The sequence below is a fragment of the Chiloscyllium plagiosum genome, chromosome 21, assembly GCF_004010195.1.
Source record: "Chiloscyllium plagiosum isolate BGI_BamShark_2017 chromosome 21, ASM401019v2, whole genome shotgun sequence".
Classification (NCBI taxonomy): domain Eukaryota; kingdom Metazoa; phylum Chordata; class Chondrichthyes; order Orectolobiformes; family Hemiscylliidae; genus Chiloscyllium; species Chiloscyllium plagiosum.
This window is the reverse complement of record NC_057730.1, coordinates 35,014,142-35,040,004: the sequence shown is the minus strand read 5'-3', so window position 1 is coordinate 35,040,004 and position 25,863 is coordinate 35,014,142. Positions and strand designations below refer to the sequence as shown.

At 41.5% G+C, this 25,863-nt stretch overlaps 2 protein-coding genes across 13 annotated transcripts in view; one reads left to right on the top strand and one right to left on the bottom strand.

The window, feature by feature from the left end:
• The window catches only part of tom1l2 (target of myb1 like 2 membrane trafficking protein), a 64,639-nt gene extending 46,247 nt beyond the window's left edge, over positions 1-18,392 (bottom strand). For all 7 annotated transcript variants that reach the window (XR_006314801.1, XR_006314802.1, XM_043711797.1 and 4 more), the window contains exon 1: positions 18,292-18,392. Coding sequence is in view for 5 of the 7 variants with exons in the window: in XM_043711797.1 (XP_043567732.1) it covers positions 18,292-18,343 (52 nt within the window). In the remaining 2 variants the exon portion in view is untranslated. The remainder of the gene's footprint in view (positions 1-18,291) is intronic.
• Positions 18,393-18,481: 89 nt separating this feature from the next.
• Positions 18,482-25,863, top strand: part of drc3 (dynein regulatory complex subunit 3) — a 59,884-nt gene continuing 52,502 nt past the window's right edge. For 4 of the 6 annotated variants that reach the window (XM_043711791.1, XM_043711789.1, XM_043711790.1 and 1 more), the window contains exon 1: positions 18,482-18,828. The gene's annotated coding sequence lies outside the window, so the exon portion shown is untranslated. Of the gene's footprint in view, positions 18,829-19,764; positions 19,852-25,863 lie in introns of all 6 variants that reach the window. The other 2 variants (XM_043711787.1, XM_043711788.1) reach the window with 2 other exon arrangements.

Below are 25,863 nucleotides of genomic sequence, written 5' to 3'. Positions count from 1 at the left end.
CGGGTCTGTTTCTGTGCTGTACATCTACGACTGCATGACTCTACTAGAAAACCCCACAGATAACTTCCCAGAATTCCAATCATGGCTCCACTCTGAATCACTTATTCCTGTGGTAGAGGTTAATTGGAATATTTAGGTGATTCTTATATAAATTAACTTTTAGCTTCTAAAAACAGGCCATTTAGCCCAGAGGTCCTTCTGAACATTTTAAATTTATTAAGCTAATGCAATTTTTAACATGTTTACTGTCTACAGATATCCAGCTAAATGAAGGGTACCTGTTATCTTCATGGCTTTCACCCTCCTATTGATTAAACAATAATTACCTTAGAGCTGTTTATTAGTTCCTCAACCAGGTGTTCCCATTTATCTTACATTTAAAATCTTAAATTTAGTGTCATAGAGCCATAGAGATATACAGCAATGAAAAGACCCTTCGGTCTAACTCATTCACACCAACCAGATTAGAATTGATTAGATTATCTACAGTATGGCAACAGGCCATTTGGCCCAACAAGATCACACCGACATGCCAAAGACTAACCTACCCAAATTTATTCCCCTACATTTACCCCTGACTAATGCACCTATCCTCCACATCCCTGAACACTATGGGTAATTCAGCACGGCCAATTCACCTAACCTGCACATCTTTGGATGTGGGAGGAAACCAAAGCACCTGGAGGAAACCCCCACAAACATGGGGAGAATGTGAAAACTCCACACTGACAGTCACCCAAGGTGGGAAAAGAACCCAGTCTCTGGTGTTGTGAGGCAGCAGTGCTAACCACTGAGTCACTGTGCCAACATCCTAAGTAGATATCCTAAGTAAATCTAGTCCCATATCCCTCTAAACCCTTCCTATTCATATACCCATCCAGATGCCTTTTAAATGTTGTAATTGTACCAGCCTCCACCATTTCCTCTGGCAGCTCATTCCATACACTCACTATCCTCTGCGTGAAAATGTTGCCCCTTAGAACCCTTTTAAATCTTTCCCCTCTCACCATAACCCTCTAGTTCTGCACTCCTCTACCCTGGGGAGAAGACCTTCCCTATTCATGCCCCTCATGATTTTATAAACCTCTGCGAGGTCATCCCTCAGCCTCTGATGCTTCAGGGAAAACAGCCCCAGACTATTCATCCTCCCCCTGTAGCCCAAATCCTCCAATCCTGGCAAGACCATTGTAAATCTTTCTGAACTCTTTCAAGTTTCACAACATCCTTCCGAAAGCAGGGAGGTCAGAACTGCATGCAACATTCCAATAGTGGCTTAACCAATGTCCAGCACAGCCACAACATGACCTCGCAACTCCTATACTCAATGCACTCACCAATAAAGGCAAACATATCAAACGTCTTCTTCACTACCCTGTTGAGCTGAGAGTCCACTTTCAAGGAACTATGAACCTGCACTCCAAGGTCTCTTTGTTCAGCAACACTCCCTTACCATTAAATGTACAAATTCTGCCCTGATTTGCCTTTCCAAAATGCAGCATTTCACATTTATCTAAATTAAACTCCATTTGCCACTCCTCCACCCATTGGCCCATCTGATCAGGATCCCGCTGTACTGAGGCAACCTTCTTCACTGTCCACTACATCTCCAATTTTGTGTCATCTGCAAATTTACTAACTATACCTCCTATGTTAACATCCAAATCATTTATATAAATGACGAAAAGTAGTGGACCCAGCACCAATCCTTATGGCATATCACTAGTCACAGGCCTCCAGTTTGAAAAGGAACCCTCCACCACTACCCTCTGTCTTCTACCTTCGAGCCAGTTCTGTATCCAAATGTCTAGTTCTCCCTGTACTCTATGTGATCTAACTTTGCTAACTGGTCTACCATGTGGTACCTTGTCAAGCACCTTACTGAAATCCATATAGGTCATGTCCTCTGCCTTCAATCCTTGTTACTTCAAAAAACTCAATCAAGTTAGTGAGAGATGATTTCCCACACATAAGGCCATGTTGACTATCTTTAATCAGGCTTTGCCTTTCTAAATACACAAATCCTGTCAGGATTCCATCCAACAACTTGCCCACCACTGATGTCAAGCTAACTGGTCTATAGTTTCCTGGCTTTAGCTTATTAGCTTTCTTAAATAGTGGTACCATTTTACCAACCTAAAAAAGTCATACTCCTACAACTAAAGGTTTATTTCCAAAAGACATGAGTTATACGTGCGAGACAGAGTTAGTCTTCCCAATATTTCACTGGATGAAACTTCTGCATAGTACTGCAAGTCAAATTAGCTAATTTAGCAAAAATATGGGTTTCAAGAACATAGAAGAGTTGAGCACAGAACAGGCCCTTCGGCCCACAATATTGTGCCAAGGATTAATCCCAATGTAAAGTAAAATAATCTAACCTACGCACACCTCAATTCACTGCTGTCCTTGTGCATGTCCAGTAGTCATTTAAATGTCCCTAATGACTCTACTTCCACCACCACCAGCAACACATTCCATGCATTCACAACACTCTGCGTAAAGAAACTACCTCAGACGTCCCCCTATACCTTTCTTCTAATATCTTAAAACTATGACCCCTCGTGCCAGTCAATCTGGCCCTGGGGAAAAGTCTCTGGCTATTGACTCTATCCGTGCCTCTCATTACCTCGTATACTTCAATCAGGTCACCTCTCTTCCTCCTTCTCTCCTGAGAGAGAAGTCTGAATTTACTAAAGCTCTCTTCATAAGAGAAGCCCTCCAATTCAGGCAGCATCCTGGTAAACCTTCTTTGCACCCTTTTCAAAGCTTCTGTACCTTTCTTATAGTAGGGCAATCAGAACTGGACACTATATTCCAAGTGTGGTCTCACCAGAGACTTGTAGAGCTGTAGCAATACCTCGCAGCTCTTAAACTCGATCCCCCTGTTAACGAAAGCCAAAACATCATATGCTTTCTTAACAACCCGATCCACTTGGGTGGCAACTTTGAGGGATCTATGTACTTGAACACCCAGATCCCTCTGTTCCTCCATAACACCAAGAAACCTGTCTTTAATCCTATATTTAGCATTTGAGTTCGACCTTCCAAAATGCATCACTTCACATGTATTCAGGTTGAACTCCATCTGCCATTTCTCAGCCCAGCTCTGCATCCTGTCTATGTCACGCTGCAGCATGCAATAGCTCTCGATACTATCAACGGCACCACCAACCTTTGCGTCATCTGCAAATTTACTAACCCACCCTCAACCTCCTCATCGAAGTCATTTATAAAAACTACTAAGAGCAGAGGCTCAAGAACACAGCCCTGCAAGACACCACTCAACACTGACTTCCAGGCAAAAATACTTTCCACCTACAACCACTCTCTGCTTTCTGTCAGCCAAATAATTCTGAATCGAGATTGCCAAATCTCCCTGTATCCCATACCTCCTGACTTTATGAATGAGCCTACCACGGGGAACCTTACCAAATGCCTTGCTGAAGTCTATATACACCACATCCACTGCTCGACCTGTCTTGTCACCTCCTCAAAGAACTCAATAAGATTAGTGAGGCATGACCTGTCCCTCACAAAGCCATGCTGACTACCTTTAATCACGCTACGCTTTTCCAAATAGTCATAAATCTTATCCCTCAGAATTCTTTCCAAAACCTTGTTGACCACAGACATATGACTGACTGCTCTGTAATTGCCAGGGATTTCCCTATTACCCTTCTTGAAAAGAAGAACATTCGCCTCCTTCCAATCCTCCAGTACGGCTCCCGTGCAGTGTGAGGAAGCAAGACCTTCGCCAGCAGCTGAGCAACCTCCTTCTCGCTTTCGGAGCCACCTAGGATAAATCTGTTCTGGCCCTGGGGATTTATCAAGCTCAATGGTTTGCCAAATTCCCAGCACATAACCTTCATCAATCTTGATCTGTTCAAACTTGTAACCCAGCTCCTCAAAGTTCTCATTCACAACAAGGTCCCTTTCCTTAGTGAAAACCGAAGCAAACAAAAAATAACTCACTTAGGGCTTCCCCTATCTGCTCAGGCTCCATGCACATGTGCCCTACACTATCCCCGATCGGCCCTACCTTCTCCCTGATCATCCTCTTATTCCTCATGTTGAGAAAAATGCCTTTGGGTTCTCCCTAATCCTTCCTGCCAAGTCGTTTTCATGCCTCCTCCTGGCTCTCCTCAGACCATATCGGAGCTCCTTTCCAGCAAGCCTGTAATCCTCTAAAGCGGTGCTAAATCCTTGCTTCTTTCACTTGACATAAGCTGCCTTCTTCCTTTTGACGAGAAGCTCCTCTGTTCTTATCATCCAAGGCTCCTTAATCTTACCCCCTCTTACCTGACTCAGAGGAACAAATTTGTGCATCATTTGCAACAACTGCTCCTTAAACAGTCTCCACATGTTTGCTGTGTGCTTTCTGTGGAACAATTGCTCCCAGTCTGTACTTCCCAACTCCTGTCTGATCGGGTCATAATTTCCTTTTCCCCAATTAAATATCTTCCCTTGGTAACTACTCCTTACCCTTTCCAAGGCTATGGTAAACATGAGGCAGTTGTGGTCACTGTCATTAAAGTGTTCTCCCACTGCGAGATCTGACACCTGTCCTGGCTCATTACCGAGCACCAAATCCATTGGCCTGTCTACATAAGGAAACCCTCCTGAACACACCTGACAAAAATGGCTCCATCCAAACCATCTACACTAAAGGAGGTTCCAGTCGACATCGGGAAAGTTGAAATCACCCAAAACAACAACCCTGCTACATCTGCATTTTTCCAAAATCTGCCGGCCTAGGAGTTCTTCAATCTCTCTATCGCTATTAGGTGATCTGTAGAAAACTCCCAATGACGTGGCTGCACCCTTGCTGTTCCCAACTTCTACCCATACTGACTCAGTAGACGAACCTTCCTCAACAACCTTTGTTTCTGTAGTTGTGATGCACTCTCTGATTAGCAATGCTACACCCCCTCCTCTTTTTCCACCCTGTTCTTTTTAATTAGTCTAAGCCCTGGAACATCTAGCAACCTTTCCCGCCCCTGTGAAACCCACATCTCCATTATAGCCACAACATCATTGCCCCAAGTATTGATCCATGCTCTAAGTTCATCACTCTTATTTCCGGCACTCCTTGCGTTAAAGCAGAAACACTTCTACCGATCCCTTGGTTTCATCATGTGAGAAACCTTCCAGATAGATTCATTACATCCTGTCACTGCCCCATCTAAAACTGTCCCCCTCCCAGATATGTAGCTGATTCCTACCCCCTTGCCAAACTAGTTTAAACCCTCCCAAACCACACAAGCAAATTTCCCACACAGAACATTTGTGCCCCTCCAGTTCAGGTGCAACCCGTCCTTCATGTACAGGTCCCACCTTCCCCTGAAGGTATCCCAATGGTCTAGGTATCTGAAGCCCTCCCTCCTGCATCAGCCTCGCAGCCATGTGTTAAGCTGCATGCACTGACAGTTCCCCACCATCTCGTGGCACTAGTAGCAAACCCGAGATTGCTACTCTACTCATCCTGCTCTTCAGCTTCCAACCTAGCTCTCTGTAGTTACTTTTCAGATCCTCAATCCCTTTCCTGGCTATATCTTTGGTGCCAATATGTACCACGATTTCTGGTTGCTCCCCCTCCCCCTTCAGAATCCTGTAAACCCGATCGGCAACATCCTGGATCCTGGCACCAGGGAGGCAACATACCTTCCGGGAGTCCTGTTCCTGACTACAAAATCTCCTGCCAATCCGTCTAACTATTGAGTCCCCTGCCAATAGCGCTTTTCTATTTGCCCCCTTCTCTGAGCCACAGTGCCAGAGACCTGACAACTATGGCTTCCCCCCAGTAGGCCTTCCCCACCAGCAGTATCCAAAAGGGTATACTTATTGCTGAGGGAAGTGGCCAAGGGGATCCCTGCTCTCTCTGTTGGTTCCCTTTGCTCCCCCTGACTGTAACCCAGCTGTCCCTATCCTGTGAAGAGAAAATGAGGTCTGCAGATGCTGGAGATCAGAGATGGAAATGTGTTGCTGGAGAAGCGCAGCAGGTCAGGCAGCATCCAGGGAACAGGAGAATCGACGTTTCGGGCATTAGCCCTTCTTCAGGATTCCTGAAGAAGGGCTAATGCCCGAAACGTCGATTCTCCTGTTCCCTGGATGCTGCCTGACCTGCTGCGCTTCTCCAGCAACACATTTCCATGTCCCTATCCTGTGTCTGAGGAGTGACCACCTCTTTCAAGAGTTGTGTCATAGGGTTATGTACCAGTTGATATTGGAAAATGAAAGCTTTGCTTTTGGATGATGTCACCAAGGATAGCATTATGAGCATAGTGGACAATGGGGACCCAGTAAATGTGGTATATCTAGATTTCCAAAAGGCATTCGAGAAGATGCTGCAGAAAAGACTGCTGCAGAAGACAAAGATGCATGGTGTTATGGGCAATGTATTGGCACAGATAGAGGATTGGTTAACTAACAGTAAGCAAAGTGTGGATACATGAGTGCTTTTCTGGTTGGTAGTGACTAGTAATGTACCTCAGGGATCAGTGTTGGCAAATATTGACAATTTCCATTGATGATTTGGAGTTGGGCATCACGTGTAGGGTACCAAAGTTTGCAGAAGACACGAAGGTGAGTGGTAGAGCAAAGTCTGCAGAGGACTGTGTAATTTTGCAAAGAGACATAGATAAACTAAGGTGAGTGGGCAAAGATCGGACAGATGGGAGTACAACGTTAATAAATGTGAAATCATCCATTGATATAATAACAGTAAAAAGGACTATTACAGAGTGTAATTTTGCAAAGAGACATAGATAGTTTAAGGTGAGTGGGCAAAGATCGGACAGATGGGAGTACAACGTTAATAAATGTGAAATCATCCATTTTGATATAATAACAGTAAAAAGGACTATTACAGAGTCATAGGATGGTTAAAAAAAAATGCTGCGTGTTGCTCTGCAGAGGGACCTGGGTGTCCTTGTGCACGAATCACAGAAGGTTGCTCTGCTGGTGCCACAGGTAATTAAGGAGGAAAATGGAATTTTGTCCTTCATTTTTGAAGAGATTGAGTTTAAAACTAGGGACATGATGTTGCAGCCGTGTAGGATGCTGGTGAAGCCACACCTAGAGTACTGCATGTAGTTTTATTCTTCTTGAGAAAGGATGTACTGACACTAGAAGACGTACAGAGGAGGCTCACTAGGTTGATTCCAGAGTTGAGGGGTTTGGTTTATGAGAAGAGACTGAGTAGACGGGGATTATATTCATTGTAATTTAGAAGACTGAGGGAGGAATCTTATAGAAAGATATAAAATTAGGCAGGGGATAGGATAGAAGTCGAGAGGATGAAACTGGCAGGTGAAACTAAGACAAGAGGTCTTAGCTTTAAAATTAGGGGGAAGCGGATTTAGGACTGAATTGAGAAAGAACATTTTCACCCAGAGGTTACAGCAGGACACCTAAACCATAGTTCTGTTCACGGATATTTATTTTTCATCAAGGGTTATCTGACCATAGAGTTCAGTTCGCCCAGTTGGATGCATGGCTGGTTTGCAATGCAAAATCATGCCAATAGATGTTTAATTTCTGTACTGGCACCCCCTTGCCTGAGATGTGGTAACACTCAAGTTAAACCATCACCAGTTGTCCCTCTCTGAAGATAGAGTAGTCTTATGGTCCTCTGGGACTTTATCTTTACCTGATCATAAAGGCATAGAGACATACAGCATGGAACTAAACCCTTTGGTCCAAGTAGTCCATGCCGATCAGATATCCCAACTCAATCTAGTCCCACCCACCAGCACCTGGCCCATATCCTTCCAAATCCTTCCTATTCATATACCCATCCAGATGCCTCTTAAATGTTGCAATTGTACCAGCCTCCACCACTTCCTCTAGCAGCTCATTCCATACACGTACTACCCTCTGCGTGAAAAAGTTGCCCCTCAGGTCTCTTTTATGTCCTTTCCCCCCCACCTCACTCTAAACCTATGCCCTCTAGTTCTGGATTCCTCCACCCCAGGGAAAAGACCTTGTCTATTTACCCTATCTATTCCTCTCATGATTTTATAAGCTTCTATATGGTCACCTCTCAGCCTCTGACGCTCCAGGGAAAATCAGCCTCTCCCTGTAGCTCAAAGTCTCCAATGCTGGCAACATCCTTGTAAATCTTTTCTGAACCTTTTCAAGTTTCACAACACCCTTCCAATAGGAAGGAGACCAAAATTGCATGCAATATTCCAGAGGTGGCCTGACCAAAGTCCCGTACAGCTGCAACATGACTTCCTAACTCCTGTACTCAATACTCTGACCAATAAAGGAAAGCATACCAAATGCCTTCTTCACTATCCTACCAACCTGTGACTTCACTTTCAAGGAGCTATGAACCTGCACTCCATAGTCTCTTTGTTCAGCAACACTCCCTAGGACCTTACCATTAAGTGTATAAGTCCTGCTAAGATTTGCTTTCCCAAAATGCAATAATTCACATTTATCTGAATTAAATTCCATCTGCCACTTCTCAGCCCATTGGCCCATCTGATCAAGATGCCGTTGTAATCAAAGGTAATCTTCTTTGGTGTCTACTACACCTCCAATTTTGGTGTCATCTCCAAATTTACTACCTATACCTCTGATGCTCACATCCAAATCATTTATATAAATAACCGGTCCTTGTGACACTCCACTGGTTGCAGGCTTCCAGTCTGAAAAACAACCCTCCATCACCACTCTGTCTTCTACCTTTGGCAATGGTCAATTCTTCCATTTCTGTTCCAAAAGATGAGGATATCAGTTAACTGGAAAAAAAAGGAACTTCGTACTTTTTAAAACAAAACTATCAATGAATTATTTTTGAATTGTAGTCCATTCTGCAGATAAATATGCAACAATATAAATTTACATACTACTTGCTCTTGTAGTTGCACTATTTTGGTGCTGTTGTAGATAAACATAGAATGACAGGATGTGCTAGCCAATCATGGGACCTATTGTAATGTGGTCTTCAGTTTAATGTTTATCCAAAAGATGGCATGTCTAACAATAATACACATTCACTGAAATGCTTGGCTAAATGGCGTGTTAAAGTCCAAGAGTAGAACTTGAACTCACAAATCTATGATTGCATGACATAATCACAACTACAAACCAAATTCTTGATATCTCAATTCTGCATCAAGACTTCAGTTCTGCTGTTAAATGTATGAAGTAGCTTTGTTTCAGTTGCCATTTAGTACCTTCTCAGTGGTCTAACAAAACATTCTGCAATATTTGGCAATACAATATGTGATCAAGTATACAAAGAATGAATGTGATTTGTAAAACAACACTTGGACTCTAGATTTCAAGTCTACCCTCTCAAATTCTTGTTTAAAAACACATGGTTGCAAAGAGTTGTAACAGAATTTCCTATAGCAGGTAGAGGCTGCAAACCGCTGCATATAATAAAAGTAGTATGTTAAGTATGGGACAAGGACAACATCACTGTATGCAAGTTAAAGAATAAATTAGGCTCATACAAACAAACATTCTTTAAATCTGATGCTTTTCGTCAGTGTAAAAGAGATCAAAGAACCCTGCTCTGCAGGTTAATTTTCTGGAAGCATTCTGAAAGAATCATATAGCACAGAAACAGACCTTTCAGTCCAACTCATCTATGCTGACATTGTTTCCTAAACTGAACTTGTCCCATTTGCCCATATCCCTCTGTGCCCGTCTTACCCATGCACCTATCCAAATGCCTTTCAAATCTTGTATCTGTACCTGCATGTAGCACTTCCTCTGGCAGCTTGTTCCATATACATTTCACCTTCTGTATGAAAAAGTTACCACTTAGGTCCCTTTTAAAATCTTTCCACTTTCATCTTAAACGTTTGCCCTCTAGTTTTGGACTCCCCTATCCTGGGGAAAAGACCTTGGCTATTCACCTTGCCTATGCCGCTCCTGACTTTATAAACCTCTATAAGGTCAGCCCTCAGCCTCCAATACTTCAGGGAAAATAGCCCCAAGCTTATTCAGCCTTTCCTGTAACTCAAACCCAAAACGTTTGAATGTTTTCAAGTATTTTTCAAGATTTGGTGATTAACTTAGATGGAGCTATCCAATAAACTGGTTTCTTTCTTCATCTCTAAAGGCATAAAATGTTTAGAAAAATTTAGATCACACACATTAGATTAACCCCATGCAAAGAAAATTAACGACCACTGTTGAGATAATCTTGTTTCAGAAGTTATTTTCTGCGGTCTTGTCATTCTTATTCTTTCATGGGATGTAAGTGTTAATGGTAAGAATGCTATGTGTCACACACCACTAATTCCCCTCGAACAGGTGGCTTGCCTGCCCACTTCAGACAGTAGTTAAAGATCAATCACATTACAGTGGATCTGGTGTCACATGTAGGCCAGACCAAGGAAGGATGGTGATTTCCTTCCTTAAAAAAGGACATGAGTGAATCAGACATTAATTTTCCACAACAATGATGGTTGCAATGGCCAATACTCAGACTAGCTTTTTATTCCAGATTTTATTATACTAATTTAAATTTCCACCAGCTATTGTGGTCCAATTTGAAGCCAATTCCCCAGATACTGTAAATAATGTACTCGATTGCAAGTACATTACATAACCATCTTCCTCAATTCATACACCACCTTTGAGTAAAAGGGCAGGCTGCCAATCTGCTCTCTCAGGTCCAATCCCACTCATGAACAGATCACTAGTAGATGCTCCCAAATAGTTAAGAGGAATTGGAAGTCAACGAACAGCAGCATTCAACAACTACAAGTTAGTATCCTCAAATTCAATTCCCTTTCCTGCTCTCCATTAGACTTCATTGCTTATTTCAATGAAACGCCAGCCTTCTACATTTCAACCTGCTTTTCCTTCTTACCTGCATTCAGCTGAATGGTAATTTAGAAATCTCAAGAGAAAACTCAAAACAACAGAACAATGTAGTAGCTTGGGTAACGAGACACGGGCAAGAACAAAATTTAACAGTCGTAGTAGTACATCTGCAAATAATGTCCACATAATTACTTAAAAAAGGCACTTGATCTGAATCCCCAATATTGGCAAACAAATGAACAATTTAGATTTAATCACCATTAGAGACCTATATACAAGGTAACCTTTCCAAAAGACAAAAAAAGGAAAAAAAAAGAGGAATAGCCTTGATTCAAGAACCTAAGAAATAGGAGTAGGCGTACAGCCCTTCCAAGTGTGCCCCCCAGACTCCAAGATCATGGCTGATCTTCACCAGGTTTAAACTCATCAAGAACGCACTATTTCAAAAGTCTATCTACCTCCTCCCCAAATACTATCAATGATCTAGGGACACAATTCTCCAGACAAGCATTCACTATCTTTGTGCAAGATGAAGTTGCCATAAACCAGAGGACCATTGGACTGCTCTTTCAGACACAGATTGTGAAAGGGGAAACAAAAACAAGAGAGGGTGCAAGCAAGCAAAAGACAGAGGACATGAGCAAGAGATGGTAGGTGTTTAACCAGAGGGTCACTACATCAGACGAGGGGTGAGGTTGAATAGGACAGTCTTTCATGGTAACCTCAGCTGATGTGGGGGATTGAACCCATGCTATTGCCATCATTTGAAACTAACTGACTCCCAACACTCACTGTCACTAGCAGACATTCCTTTGCATGTCAGTTTTAAATGAGCATCCCTTACTTTATAATTATGTCCCCAGTTGAAATAGCTTTCTTGTCAAGCTCCCATAAAATCATGTATTTTTCCATAAGATTGCCCCTCATTCTTCTAAACTGCAATGAATAATGGCCTAAACTGTTTCATCATTCTTGACAAATCAACCCCATCATCCTAGGAATTAGTCTAGTGAAGCTCTTTTGAACTGCCTCCAATGATCATATGTCTTTCAAACCCAGGAACCAAAACCATTCACAATACTCCAAGTACAGCCTCATCAACACTACATACAGTTATAACAAGACTTCCTAGTTTTAAGACTCCCAACTGCCTATCAATAAATGGGCAAAATTTAAATTTTCTTTCATACTGACTTGCATGCTGTCTGTGTTCCAAGCACAAAATCAACCAGATCCTTGCATGCTGTATTTTTTTGATGTCTCACTGTCCCTCCATTTAAATAATAATATAGATTGTTTTTGATTCCTCCCAAAGTGCATGATCTGACACTCTACAACATTAAACACCAAGTGCCAGGTTCTTTCCCCCCCTCACTCACTCAACCCATCTATATTCCCTTGCAGATTCCTGTATCCTCATCAAAAAAAAAAACAACCTCTCCCACCTATTTTTGTATAATAAACAAATCTGGAAACATTCACTGTCCCATCTCCAAGTCACTAATATAGATGCTGAAAATGTGTTGCTGGAAAAGCGCAGCAGGTCAGGCAGCATCCAAGGAGCAGGAGAATCGATGTTTCGGGCATGAGCCCTTCTTCAGGCAAATACAGATGGCAAATAAGTGATTTAAAGATTATCTAGTGGAATGCCACAAGGATCAAAGTAAGGATGACAATGACAATAGCGTGAAAGGATCTTGTTCAGAAAATGAATCTAATCGAAATTAGAAATAACAAGGGTGTGATAACTGTACTGGAATAGTTTATTAGGTCTTATAACAATGGTTATGCTGTTCAAAGTTAAAAAATCACACAACACCAGGTTATAGTCCAACAGGTTTAATTGGAAGCACACTAGCTTTCGGAGCGACGCTCCGAAAGCTAGTGTGCTTCCAATTAAACCTGTTGGACTATAACCTGGTGTTGTGTGATTTTTAACTTTGTACACCCAGTCCAACACCGGCATCTCCGAATTACGCTGTTCAAGGGAGAATTAAGCAAGAAATAATTGGAGCTTTAAACAAAGGCAATGTCTTAATCATGGGTGAATTCAATTTTCATGTAGACATAAATCAAACTGACAAATGTTATTTCAAGTTAAGTTCATGGAATGCTGCTGAACAGCTCCTTGAGCAATACATTGTGGAAGCAACTAGGGATAAAGTGATCTTAAATTTCGTTTTGTGCAAAGACGCAGGTTTAATTAGTAATCTCACAGTAAAAAAAACTTCAAGGGAAAATTGGTCATAATGCAATTGAATTCCATATAAAGTTTGAAACGGGCATGATCCAAACAAGAACTCTAAACTTAAACATTGTCTATTTATTCCCATATCTTAGTCCAGTGGAAAATATTTAATAAATAATTTAATATACTCCACAAAAATAAATTTCATTTTGAGGCAAAAATTCAGCAAGAAAGGACTGTGACTTTCGAAGGAAGTTCATGATTATACACCACTTCTTTTAATCTGCTACTGTGTGGCAAAGAATACCAGTAGGCCTGAGGATTGGAAGCATTGACTATCTTTGTGCCAGAAAACTTAAAATAGTGAGTAACTTAAAATAACTAACATCAGACAAAATTGTTGGGGAAGCTCAAGGAGCTAAAATCTGAGAGATACTTTCGACCAGCTGGCCTAAACCTTATCATTTGAAAAATGGTAGCTGCAGAAATAAATGAAGAGCTGGTTGACTTTCCAAAGTCCCTAGATTGTTCCATGGTCCTCACCCATTGGGAGTTTGCAAATGTCACTCCTTTATTAGAGGAAAGAGTGAACTATAGTTTGGCTAGTCCAACATCAGACTCAAACATTTTCCAAATGACTACCTTTATTAAAGTCGGAACAATGCACTTAAATTATTGTTTCGTCATACAAAGTCAATACAGAATCCTACAGTGTAGCAGGCCATTCAGCCTATCGAGTCCTCACCGACCCTATAAAGAACATCCCACCTAGACCCACACTCCCGACCCGATCCCTGTAACCCTGCAGCTCCCATCTCTAATCCCTCTACCCAGCACATCCCTGGACATTGTGGGCAATTTAGCATAGTCAATCCACCTAACCTGTACTAAGGAAACCAGAGCTCAATGTAATAGTTCTGGCTAGACACCCAACAAAAGTGAAGCAAATCTGCTTATGCTCTTCTCTCTATCTCAGGGAGATGAACACAATCTTTCACACTCCAACTGCTATAAATCAATTAAATTATCAAAGGATCTTGTGGTCCATACAGCCTGGCATCACATTGCATAATTACACAAAATCAGAAGTGTTTTGCCACTACATATTTTGTTAGGGTCCTCAGGTCAAATCGTTGTACCTAAACAATTAGATCTACATGCAGCGTGAAAGGATCTTGTTTCATTTTTTTCCAAGAAAGCGCTTTGAATCTTTAAATGCCACTTATTTCAAAGTAACACAGTAATTTGATTTAATATCTTTGTTACGCATTGCCAGAATGTAGGTATGTTCGAGTGGTTGCATGCTGCTCTTGCAATTTTATATTTTATTCCTAGATTGAAATTGGGGCTGCATTGGCAATAACAATAGGCTAATGACTTGCTTCTCTTATGAAGGGCTTTTGCCCGAAACATCAATTTTTTTTTTCCCTGCTTCTTGGATGCTGCCTAACCTGCTGTGCTTTTCCAGCACCACTCTAATCTCTAGCATCTGCAGTACTCACTTCCGCCTAATGCGTTGTTTTGATGAGTTATTTGATAATAGAAATTCCACGGAGTGGCAAGTTTCATTACATGATTTACTGCTGTGCAAGTGATGAACTAGGGTACTCCCATTCACAATTTTACATTAACTTTGATATGATACAAGAGCCATGATGGGGAATGAACAAAAACTGTATAAAGAATGCTTGTGGTGCCCATGTTTTGCACCACTGCAAATCCTGTAATGAAACTTGCCACTCCGTGGAATTTCTATTATCAAATAACTCATCAAAACAACACATTAGGCGGAAGTGAGTACTGCAGATGCTAGAGTTAGAGTGGTGCTGGAAAAGCACAGCAGGTTAGGCAACATCCAAGAAGCAGGGAAAAAAAAAATTGATGTTTCGGGCAAAAGCCCTTCATAAGAGAAGCAAGTCATTAGCCTATTGTTATTGCCAATGCAGCCCCAATTTCAATCTAGGAATAAAATATAAAATTGCAAGAGCAGCATGCAACCACTCGAACATACCTACATTCTGGCAATGCGTAACAAAGATATTAAATCAAATTACTGTGTTACTTTGAAATAAGTGGCATTTAAAGATTCAAAGCGCTTTCTTGGAAAAAAATGAAAGTTTCCAAAGTTTTGACGATTTTAGCTTACACTAAAATTGTTAAGTAAAATTCAAAAGAAATGAGCCAACATCTGCTCTATGTCAGACACAACCATGTAAACTCATAGTTGAGCCCATGTGTAGCTAAATTAGTACACTGCTGTTTTTCATGTAAAACTAGTGGGTAGATTTACTGGACTGAGTAATTAGTGCCAACGTAAAGAATTTCTGGCACATGAATTACTGTTTGCAACAAATTGCAATGCATAACTAGGTGGTCAGGATGATTGCATGTAACCTTGAGAACAGAAAGCTCTATACAATTGTGACAGCCTTATGATCTGCCCAGTTATCATCCTGGTCAGAGAGAGAGAGAAAGAGAGAGAAAGACACACAGTCTAGATTAACAAGTAATTCAGAAAGGATTACAAGGTAGGTGATTCAAAGTTTGTTAGTGGTATACTACATTGGAAACACAGCGCAGAATACTAATTAACAAGTTCTGTAGTAGTGAATATCACAAGTGATGGATTTTTTTTTCAAGTATCGAAACCATAGTCAACTCCGGCAGCAGCTAACAGCTCTCATGCCCGCAACAGAAAAGTTGTCAAACCTGCAGCGTAACAGCCATGACACTGTTTCAAGTTTTTTTTTAAAAATCCATAAAATCTAAAAAGGTAGATGACCAGAGAAGATGACACCAATGTGAAATCATCTTCCAACAAAACTTTAAATAAAACTGAATTTCAGCTGTCACTTTCACTAATTAGAATGACGGATCTCTTACTACAAACTCATCAGATGAACTGCGTTGCATAATGCTACAGCACCAATCATAACCTGACTTTTAAAACTACAGTCATCCATGGGAATTATATACAATTCAGATGTCAAAGGACCAAAAGAGATATAAAAGCAGCAAGTGGGAAAATCCTAGGCTCTCTGCATCCAATTAAAGTAGTTTCAGTCATTACCAACAATACCAATATTTGGCATCAGGATAGTGTGATCATAAAGAAGCCAGAAAACCCCACCTCTTTATATCACAACAGTTTCACATCATTTAGTTTAAAGTACTAATGAAATTAATGAATGGTTATTTATAGGTAGCTACACTTAACTTAGAAATGGACTGAAAACTTGGACATCAGCAGCATGATGTTAACAATTTCACTTCTGGAGTCAGAAGGTCATAGATTCAAATCCCACTTGACAAAACAAAACCTAGAGTATTTGATTGCATTTTTGGTTGATACAGTAATCTGACTCTGTCCTCTGAAGTGGTTTTCAATTATTTGATGCCATTATTTTTGAAGAGCAGGTGTAGAAACCCTAGTGTCCAAGTCAATTTTACAGCTCAACCAATTTCACTAAAATATTATCGGGCAATCACTACATCGTTGTTTCATATAGCCTTACTATGGATGGATTAGTTTCTGTATTTCCTATATGACAAAAGCTAATCAATAACTCATTTTCTGGAAACAACTAAAGAAGCTATGTTAACTTTTTTGTTGTCTTCACAAATGATCAAATTCTTCATGCAACATGCATGATTGAGATGTCAAGTAGAAGTGTGTGCAAGTCTATATTGGATACTAAATCAAATTTTGCTTCATCACTTCCATTAGTTTCAGAATGTTTTTTTTTCCCAGTAAGCTTTTTGTATGTATCAGCCTCAAATATCACAGAGTTCTTTCTGATATCCAGTTGCTATATCAAACTTAACACAAAACAAATGTCTTTCTTCCCCTGCCTTGAGGAATCAATGATCAAATATTGCATAGCAAGCTTATGCACTGCTGTGAAAAATCAAGTTCAATTTTTAATGATCAATTCTTCTGCAATCTCCACCACTGGGATTTTCCATTTCTCACAGCAACAATTTTGTTGTCTATCAAGTGGATTGCCAGTTTAATGGTAAATACTAAATGCACTTTAAGCAGAAGAAAGCTTTTTAATTTCAAGCACAATATATAAAGCTTGGGAATAAATTCAAAGTGTAATTTTCTTACAACATATTTAAACTAGATCAAAAGTCCACTGCACAGTAAAGAAAACTTTTGGTTGAAATTACATGCTTTTAGGTTTATTTTGGATATTCGCTGAGTTATCTTTCAGCAAATTGGCAGGCTTAAATTTCATTTAGGTTTGATACACAGCATAGGTTTATCAAAGAGAAAAGCCAAGCTAAAAGAAAAAGTTGACTTCATTTTTAGGAATCTTACCAAGCCCCAAACAAATAGCAAGGTTTACAAATCCTTAAGTTTAGATAAAGGCTGCATCTAAAAAAATTCCATCAAGATCAAAATATCTTGCATTTCCTTTAACTTACACAACACCTAAGTTTTCATTTAGATCAGTTATCTACTAACCACAAAGACAAATTATTTTTGTTTGCTTTAACAGATTATTCGATTTTGGAGGGGAAAATAGCTACAATGAATCTGCATTGGTACATTCTCCATGTTCATTAAAGCTCACTTAGCAAGTTGCTAGTACTTTTGAGCAATCAGCCAAAACAGATCAGCGTGAAGAGTAGGGTCTTACACGCATGTATCATTCGACATTTTGCAACAAGATTTAGAACTGCAATTTATTTGTTCGCAATCTTAGATAAACGACTGCATTCAATTGGTAAAACTACATCTTATTTTGTTTGCCACAAAGAGGATACTATTGGAAAAATAAAATCAAAACAACGAAAGGAATACATTAACACAAATGGTTCAATCTGGTATCAGGCGCAAGTTTTATCAGGCAGGACTCAAGGCGGACAGGGCAATTTGACTGCTAAATTCCAGCCTCCTGCCTGTCTATTTTAAATTCCAACGTATAAGCTAAAGAACTTTATACACCCGTGTGTAAAATAAAGATACATAAACCACCTTGGACCGTACCGCTTTCCAATGACATTGCAAACATGTAAACAAACATTTGGGGGGGGGGCGGAAACCTCCACTTTTAAGCCATGCGCCACCTTGAAAAAGATTCACATAACAGTTTTATAAAAACTTAAATAATCGCTTTCCTCGTGGCAATTTTTAAAAATGAAAAAAAATCCAGAAGCATACTCAATGCCAAAAAAATGACACGACATTCTGAAGAGATTAACTTCAAAACGAGACAAATATTTACGATACTTAAGAAACAGAGTAAACAGTCACAAAACAACTAGAACACATCTTAAGATTGACTGTAAAGTGAGATCTTCACCTATACATTGCCCGACAGGAGTACTGTATGGGTTACCAATGAAGAACTCCATCTTGACGCTTCCTCCACAAGCATCCAATGGATATGGGTGACGTCAACTTCGCTTCAACCGAGCTTGATAGCGCGAGTAGATGCCCGTTCCTCTCTCTTACTGATTGGTCAGAGGCCCGCACATCCCCGCCTTCACCGCCTTATCTCATACACTTATTGGTCAACCGCCATGTCGATCAAACGTTCCATCAAGTTAGTTCGCTTTCGTTTTTGGATGATTCTTTTGCCTGTCCCATCACCCTTAAAATTATATTTTAAAACGAGAATAATTTTGTTTTAAATGTTCTTTTATCAGTAGTACTACATATTAGCAGTTGAACCGGTACGAATCCTTTCTTCATGATGTTGCTGATGAAGAGGGTGGCGGCCTAGGTCACGTGATGTTTATCCTAGCAACCGAGAGAAGCTCGGCTCAGCGACACCTTATTGAAAGAGTAAACAGAAGTGGCTGATTATATACAGGTCAACGTTAAAATTACTAACAGGGTAAGTAGTGTTTCTACCCAATACAGACTTAAATAGTCAATATGTCTACTTTGAGTAGATTTTCAACTTGTAAGTCCAGTGGTGGATGTATGATCACTCAAAAGCAACTCAGCGGATCGGACATGGAATCATACAGCATGGAAACAGACCCTTCTGTAAAGGGCTTATGTCCGAAATGTCGATTCTCCTACTCGGAAGGTGCCTGACCTCTTGTGCTTTTCCAGCACTACACTCTCGACCCTTCGGTCCAACTGGTCCGTACCGATCAGAAATCCTGTTCTGATCTACTCCCATTTGCTAGCATTTGGCCCTTATCCCTCTAAACTTTTCCTCGGAACATCCCTTGCAGATGCCCTTTAAATCATGCAATTGTACTCACCTCCATCACTTCCTCTGATGAAACTATACATTTCGAAACCAACAGTACTTAATACAAGCCTAAAGTACTTCAAATGGAATGTGGACTCTTCAAAGTGCCAATGTATTTGATTATACTGAATCTGCATCTCAAAAAGGCTGTTTGGCCTAATTGGTCTACATTCACTCAAACCTCCACCTTCAGAAGTGCAAAATAAGGGGTCACCCATTTAAGAGAGAGTTGAGGTGGAATTTCTTCTCCAAGGGTAATATGTAGACAGTTCCTAGAACAAACAAAAACAGAAATAGCTGGAGAAAGCCAACAGGTGTGGCAACATTTATGGAGAAAAAACAGAGTTAAAGTTTCAGGACCTGTGACCCTTCTTCATAACTGGGACCGGCTAACTACTTTTAAGTTTGAAGATGGTTCATAGAACATGAAGCATTAACTCTGTTTTCTCTCCAGAAATGCTACCAGACCTGCTGAGTTTCTACAGCACTTTTTGTTTTTGTTTGTTCCAAATGTCAGTATGCATACTTCTCTGTTTTATTTTACATAGTTTCTATGCTTGACTCTAGATTCCTGAAACAATTAGTCTACGAAGAAAATGATTGCCATAGGAGACTTCAAGCACCACAGCAGAAATACTTTGCGAGCCCTGGCCTGTGAGCGACCAAAACATGGAAGGCTTTGAGAGAAAAACAGAAAGTGCTGAAGAAAGTCAGCAGCTCTGGCAGCATCTGTAGAGAGATAACAGCACTAATGTTTTTATGTTCAGATACCTTTTGCCAGAGCTCCTGGTCTGATAAGGGTCACTAGACTGGAAACATGAACTTCTGTTTTTTTCTGCACCGATGTTGGTAGATCTGCTGAGTTCCTCCAGCACTTTTTGTTTTTGTTTGTTCCTGATATTTAGGTTCCACAACTCTGTTTTATTTAGTACATTGTGAGACCTTGTCAGGAATGACAAAGGTGAAGATAGGTATCACAGGGAGCGTACAAACCTCCAAACATCCCTTCTATTGATTCCTTCAAACTTCATATGTAGCAAGAGTGGCAGAGTCCAGAGATCATGTGTTGGATAAAGCCCAATGCAGGCAGACAGAACAACATCTCATTTTTCTGTTTTGACACTTTAAAGTTTGCAGTAACCAACATTGAATTCCCCAATTTTAGACCATGACTTTGACCACTTTCGTTTATCCTGACCAGCATCCCTCCAGCGTTTTGTTTGTATAAGTTAGCTATCTACAGAGCTGACTTATTTTTGCCATTAATGTCTACACTTCATCGATAACTCAATTACCTTGAGCAATCAGTATCATCAATTTGGTTTGTATGTCTATAATGTGTGTGTTAAGGAGTGATGGACGTGGTTTTAATTTCATTTTTAAATTCTGTAGGTGGTACATGGTTTTAATTCAAAATAGATTGAATTTATCTTCAGGATTGAATATACCTTCCGGTAGATATGTTGACTCAAGGGGAGGCCATATTGGACTACGTAGATAGGTTGGCTGGAGGGGAGGCCATATTGGATTTGGTGCTTGACAACAAACCAGGCCAGGTGTCCCATCTCTCGTTGGGAGAGCATTTAGGTGATAGTGATCACAACTCCCTGACCTTTACTATACTCATGGAGAGGGATAGGAGAGTAGACTGTATTGGACAGTATTTAATTGGGGGAGGGGGAATTACAATATTATTAAGCAGGAACTGGAGCACCTAAATTGAGAGCAGATGTTGTCAGGGAAATGCACGACAAAAATGTGGAGATTGTTTAAGCACTTGCTGATAGGTTTGTCCCACTGAAGCAAGGAAAGGATGGTAGGTTGAAAGAACCATTGGTGACAAGGCATGTGGAACATCTAGTCAAGAGGAAGAAGGAAACTTACTTAAGGTTGAGGAGGCAAGGATCAGACATGGCTCTAGAGGGTTACAAGGAAGGAACTGAAGAATGGACTTCGGAGAGCTAGAAGGGGGTATGAAAAAGCTTTAGCAGGTAGGATTAAGGAAAACCATAAGGCACCCTACACTTACGTCAGGAACAAGACGATGGCCAGAGCGAGGGTAAGGCCGATCAGTGTTAGTTGAGTAAACTTTTGCCTGGAGTCAAAGGAGGTAGGAGAGGTCCTGAATGAATACTTTGCTTAATATTCATTATTGAGAGGAACCTTGACATTTGCAAGGACAGCGTGAAACAGACTGATATGCTTGAACAGGTTGATGTTAAGAAGGATGATGTGCTGAAAATAAGGACAGATAAATCCCCTGGGCCAGATGGGATATACCCATTACTACAGGAAACAAGGGAAGAGATTGCTGTGCATATGGCAATGATCTTTGAATCCTCACTGTCCACTGGAGAAGTACCAGATGATTGGAGGGTGGCAAATGTTATTCCCTTTTTAAGAAAGGGAATAGGGATAATCCTGGGAACTACAGATGTCTTACATCTGTGATGGGCAAGATTTAGAAAAACAGGATTTATGATTAGTTGGAAACCATAGGTTGATTAGAGATAACGTGGCTTTGTGAGGGGCAGGTCATGTCTCACCAATGTTATTGAATTCTTTGAGGATGTGACCACACACATCGATGAAGGTAGAGCAGTGAATGTGGTGTGCATGGATTTTAGCAAGGCATTTAATAAGGTTCATCATGGTAGGCTCATTTAGAATTAAGGAAGCACGGGATACAGGGAAATCTGGCTGTCGTGATGCAGAATTGGCTGGCCCATAGAAGACAGGGGATGGTAGTAGATGGAAAATATTCAACCTGGAGATGGTGACCAGTGGTGGTCTGCAGAGATTGGTTATGGGACCGCTGCTCTTTGTGATTTTTATAATTGACTTGAATGAGGAAGTGGAAGGGTGGGTTTATAAGTTTGCTGATAACACAAAGGTTGGTGGAGTGGTGAATAATGTGGAGGACTGTTGTAGTTTGCCACGGAACATTGACAGGATGCAGGACTGGGCTGATAAGTGGCAGGTGGAATTCAACCTGGAAAAGTGTGAAGTAATTCATTTTGGAAGCTCGAAGTTGAATGCAGAATACAGAGTTAAAGGCAGGATTCTTGGCAGTGTGGAGGGACAGAGTGATCTTGGGTCCACGTCCATCGATCCCTCAAAGTTGCCAACCAAGTTGGTAGGGTTGTTAAGAAGGGCATATGGTGTGTTGGCTTTCATTAGCGGGGGATTGAATTTAAGAGCTGCGAGGTTATGCTGCAGCTCCAAAGACCACACTTGGAATATTATATTCAGTCTTGGTCACCTCATTATGGGAAGGATGTGGAAGCTTTAGAGAGAGTGCAGAGGAGATTTTCCAGGCTGCTGCCTGGACTAGAGGGCATGTCTTATGAAGAAAGATTGAGGCAGCTAGAGCTTTTCTCATTGCAGTGAAGAAGGAAGAGAGGTGACTTGATAGAGGGTGTACAAGATGATGAGAGGCAAAGATGGAGTGAATGGTCAGAGATCTTTTTCCCAGGTTGGAAATGGCTATCATGAGGGGGCATAATTTTAAGCGCAGCAGGTCAGGCAGCATCCAAGGAACAGGAGAATCGACGGTTCGGGCATAAGTCCTTCTTCAGGAATGAGTCAGGGAGCCTCTGGTGTGGAGAGATAAATGGGAGAGAGGTGGGGCTGGGGTGAAGGTAGTTAAGAGTACAATACGTATATGGAGGTGGGGATGAAGGTGATAGGTCAGAGAGGAGGGTGGAGGGGATAGATGGGAAGGAAGATTGGCAGGTGGGACAGGTCATGAGGATGGTGCTGAGCTGGCAGGTTGGAACTGGGGTAAGATGGGGCAAGGGGAAATGAGGAAAGTGGTGAAGTCCCATTGATGCCATGGGGTTGAAGTGTTCCGAGGCGGAAGATGAGGTGTTCTTCCTCCAGGAATCGGGTGGTGAGGGAGTGGCGGTGGAAGAGGCCCAGGACCTGCATGTCCTTTGCAGAATGGGAGGGGGAGTTGAAATGTTGGGCCACGGAGTGGTGGGGTTGATTGGTGCGGGTGTCCCAGAGATCTTCCCTAAAGCACTCTGCAAGAAGGCGTCCAGTCTCCCCAATGTAAAAGGGACCACATCGGGAGCAACGGATACAATAAATGACATTGATGGATTTGCAGGTGAAACTTTGATGGATGTGGAAGGCTCCTTTGGGGCCTTGGATGGAGGTGAGGGGGGAGGTACATAAGTACATAGAACATTACAGCACAGTACAGGCCCTTCGGCCCTTGATGTTGCGCTGACCTGTCATACCAATCTGAAGGTCATATAACCTACACTATTCCATGTATGTCCATATGCATGTCCAATGACGACTTAAATGTACTTAAAGTTGGTGAATCTACTACTATTGCAGGCAAACATTCCATACCCTTACTACTCTGAGTAAAGAAACTACCTCTGACATTTGTCCTATGTCTATCACCCCTCAATTTAAAGTTATGCCCCCTCGTGCTGGCTGTCACCATACTTGGAAAAAGGCTCTCCTTGTCCACCTTATCTAACCCTCTGATTATCTTATATGTCTCTATTAAATCACCTTTCAACCTTTTTCTCTCCAGCAAAAACAGCCTCAAGTCCCTCAGCCTTTCCTCGTAAGACCTTCCCTCCATACCAGGCAACATCCTAGTAAATCTCCTCTGAACCCTTCCAAAGCTTCCACATCCTTCTTATAATGCGGTGACCAGAACTGTACACAATACTCCTAACGCGGCCGCACCAGAGTTTTGTACAGCTGCAGCATAACCTCATGGTCCCGGAACTCGATCCCTCTATTAATAAAAGCTAAAACACTGTATGCCTTCTTAACAACGCTGTCAACCTGGGTGGCAACTTTCAAGGATCTGTGAACATGGACACCGAGATCTCTCTGCTCATCTACACTACCAAGAATCTTACCATTAGCCCAGTACTTTGCATTCCGGTTACTCTGACCAAAGTGAATCACCTCACACTTGTCCGCATTAAACTCAATTTGCCACCCCTCAGCCCAGCTCTGCAGCTTGTCTATGTCTCTCCGTACCTACAACATCCTTCGTCACTATCCACAACTCCACCGACCTTAGTGTCGTCTGCAAATTTACTAACCCACCCTTCTACGCCCTCATCCAGGTCGTTTATAAAAATGCCGAACAGCAGTGGACTCAACACCGACCCTTGCGGTACACCACTAGTAACTGGACTCCAGGATGAACATTTCCCATCAACCACCACCCTCTGTCTTCTTTCAGCAAGCCAATTACTGATCCAAACTGCTATATCTCCCACAATCCCATTCCTCCACATTTTGTACAATAGCCTACTGTGGGGAACCTTATTGAACGCCTTGCTGAAATCCATATACACCACATCAACTGGTTTACTCTCATCTACCTGTTTGGTCACCTTCTCAAAGAACTCAATAAGGTTTGTGAAGCACAACCTACCCTTCACAAAACCGTGCTGACTATCCCTAATCAAATTATTCTTTTCTAGATGATTATAAATCATATCTCTTATAACCTTTTCCAACACTTTACCAACAATTGATTTAAGGCTCATTGGTCTAAAATTACCCAGGGATGTGTCTACTCCCCTTCTTGAACAGGGGAACCACATTTGCTATCCTCCAGTCTTCTGGCACTATTCCTGTAGACAATGATGATTTAAAGATCAATGCCAAAGGCTTGGCAATCTCCTCCCTGGCTTCCCAGAGGATTCTAGGATAAATCCCATGAGGCCCAGGGGATTTATCTATTTTCACCTCTTCCTTGTGAACCTCAATCCCACTTAATCTAGTAGCCTGTATCTCAGTATTCTCCTCGACAACATTGTCATTTTCGAGAGTGAATACTGTTGAAAAATATTCATTTAATGCTTCCCCTATCTCCTCTGACTCCACACATAACTTCCCACTACTATCGTTGATTGGCCCTAATCTTACTCTCGTCATTCTTTTATTCCTTAAATACCTGTAGAAAGTCTTGGGGTTTACCCTGATCCTATCCGCCAACAACTTCTCATGTCTCCTCCTGGCTCTTCTGAGCTCTCTCTTTAGGTCTTTCCTTGCTATCTTGCAACTGAGCCTTCACATCTCATCCTAAATAAGCTGCCTTCTTCCTCTTGACCAGAGATTCCACTTCCTTCGTAAACCACGCCTCCCGCGCTATACAGCTTCCTCCCTGCCTGACAGGTACATACTTATCTAGGACACACAGGAGCTTTTCCTTGAATAAGCTCCACATTTCTAATGTGCCCATCCCCATGAAGTTTCCTTCCCCATCCTATGCTTCCTAAATCTTGCCTAATCGCATCGTAATTGCCTTTCCCCCAGCTGTAACTCTTGCCCAGTGGTATACACCTATCCCTTTCTATCACTAAACTAAACATAACAGAATTGTGATTGCTATCATCAAAGTGCTCACCTACTTCCAAGTCTAACACCTGGTCGGGCTCATTACCCAGTACCAAATCTAATATGGCTTCGCCCCTTGTTCGCCCCTTGTTGGCCTGTCTACAGGAAGCCCTCCTGCACACGCTGGACAAAAACTGACCCATCTATCGTACTCGTACTATAGTGTTCCCAGTCAATATTTGGAAAGTTGAAGTACCCCATGACAACTACCCTGTCTCTCTCACTCCTATCGAGAATCATCTTTGCTATCCTTTCCTCTACATCTCTGAAATTATTCGGAGG